The sequence below is a fragment of the Bison bison genome, unplaced genomic scaffold (assembly GCF_000754665.1).
Source record: "Bison bison bison isolate TAMUID 2011002044 unplaced genomic scaffold, Bison_UMD1.0 scf7180017864519, whole genome shotgun sequence".
Taxonomy (NCBI): domain Eukaryota; kingdom Metazoa; phylum Chordata; class Mammalia; order Artiodactyla; family Bovidae; genus Bison; species Bison bison.
Genome location: NW_011495072.1, coordinates 11,607,494 through 11,608,665, shown reverse-complemented (window position 1 = coordinate 11,608,665; position 1,172 = coordinate 11,607,494). Strand labels below are relative to the sequence as shown.

General features: G+C 57.3%; 1 protein-coding gene across 1 annotated transcript in view; it reads left to right on the top strand.

The window, feature by feature from the left end:
• The first annotated feature begins 564 nt into the window (after positions 1 to 564).
• TMEM167B (transmembrane protein 167B) overlaps positions 565 to 1,172 on the top strand; it is a 5,676-nt gene continuing 5,068 nt past the window's right edge. The window contains exon 1 of the mRNA XM_010830924.1: positions 565 to 692. Within this exon, the coding sequence (XP_010829226.1) occupies positions 683 to 692 (10 nt within the window). The 5' untranslated portion in view covers positions 565 to 682. The remainder of the gene's footprint in view (positions 693 to 1,172) is intronic.

Below are 1,172 nucleotides of genomic sequence, written 5' to 3'. Positions count from 1 at the left end.
CTGCGTTCTCTTACGTGGAAGCTTGAGAGACTTCTCCATTGCAGGGGGGCTGCTGCACACACACAACCAGAGCAGCTGCCACAGCGAAAAATAAAGTGCAAAACTGCAAGCCTTTACCTTTTCCGGCTCAGACGGTAAAGCGTCTGCCTGCAATGCATGAGACCCGGGTTCGATCCCTGGGTCGGGAGGATGCCCTGGAGAAGGAAATGGCAACCCACTTCAGTACTCTCGCCTGGAAAATCCCATGGACGGAGGAGCCTGGTAGGCTACAGTCCATAGGGTCGCAAAGAGTCGGACACAACTTCAGTTTCTTTCACTTTACCTTTTCAAACACAACGACGGGAGCAGGTCAGATTAGCCCCAGCACTAAATCTGCAGGGGCACCCAGAAGATATTGTTTACCATGGCCACGAAGGACGCCTTCTGGACAGCTTTCTTCTCACCCACACCTTTTCTTGCGAGTTCCACCCACGCAGGTTCCCCTAGCTCGGTAATCTCCTAGCCACGACTGATTGCGTTTGGCGCTCGCCTCCCTTCCCTTGCGCCTGCGTAGTACGGCTCCTGCCCGTTGCCGCGGCCCGGATCGGGAAGTGTCAGGTGGGAGCTGGGTTCCCCCGGTCTTCGCCGCTACCGCCACTGACCCCTCCCCCGGACTCCCTATCCAGGACCGGGCCCAGCCGCCATGACGAACGGTGAGAACCAATGCCCAGAGCAAAGGATGGGAGTCCAGTACACTAGGGAAAACGTGGCGGGCGGAGCCCGATTGACGTGGCCGTTCTCCCCGCCCCCTCCCATTGGAGTCCTCCCTTTGGCTTCTCCGTGTCCCTAACTCCTGTTTCCTGTACTACTCCGCGGGTTCCCCCGTCGCGTGCACATCTAGAACCCCCAGTGCCTCTTGTGCCCACACCCCGAGTCCTTGGTCCCTAGCCTGTGTTTTCACTTCTCTCTTCTAGAAGTTCGTTTTGGCCCTTACTAGCCGTTTCGCGAGGCCACTCCTGGTTGAGCTGTTGCTGTGAAGTGAAAGTCGCTCAGTCGTGTCCGACTCTTTGCGACCCCATGGAATATACAGTCCATGGAATTCTCCCGGCCAGAATAATGGAGTGGGTAGCCTTTCCCTTCTCCAGGGGATCTTCCCAACCCAGGGATTGAACTCAGGTCTCCCACATTGCAGG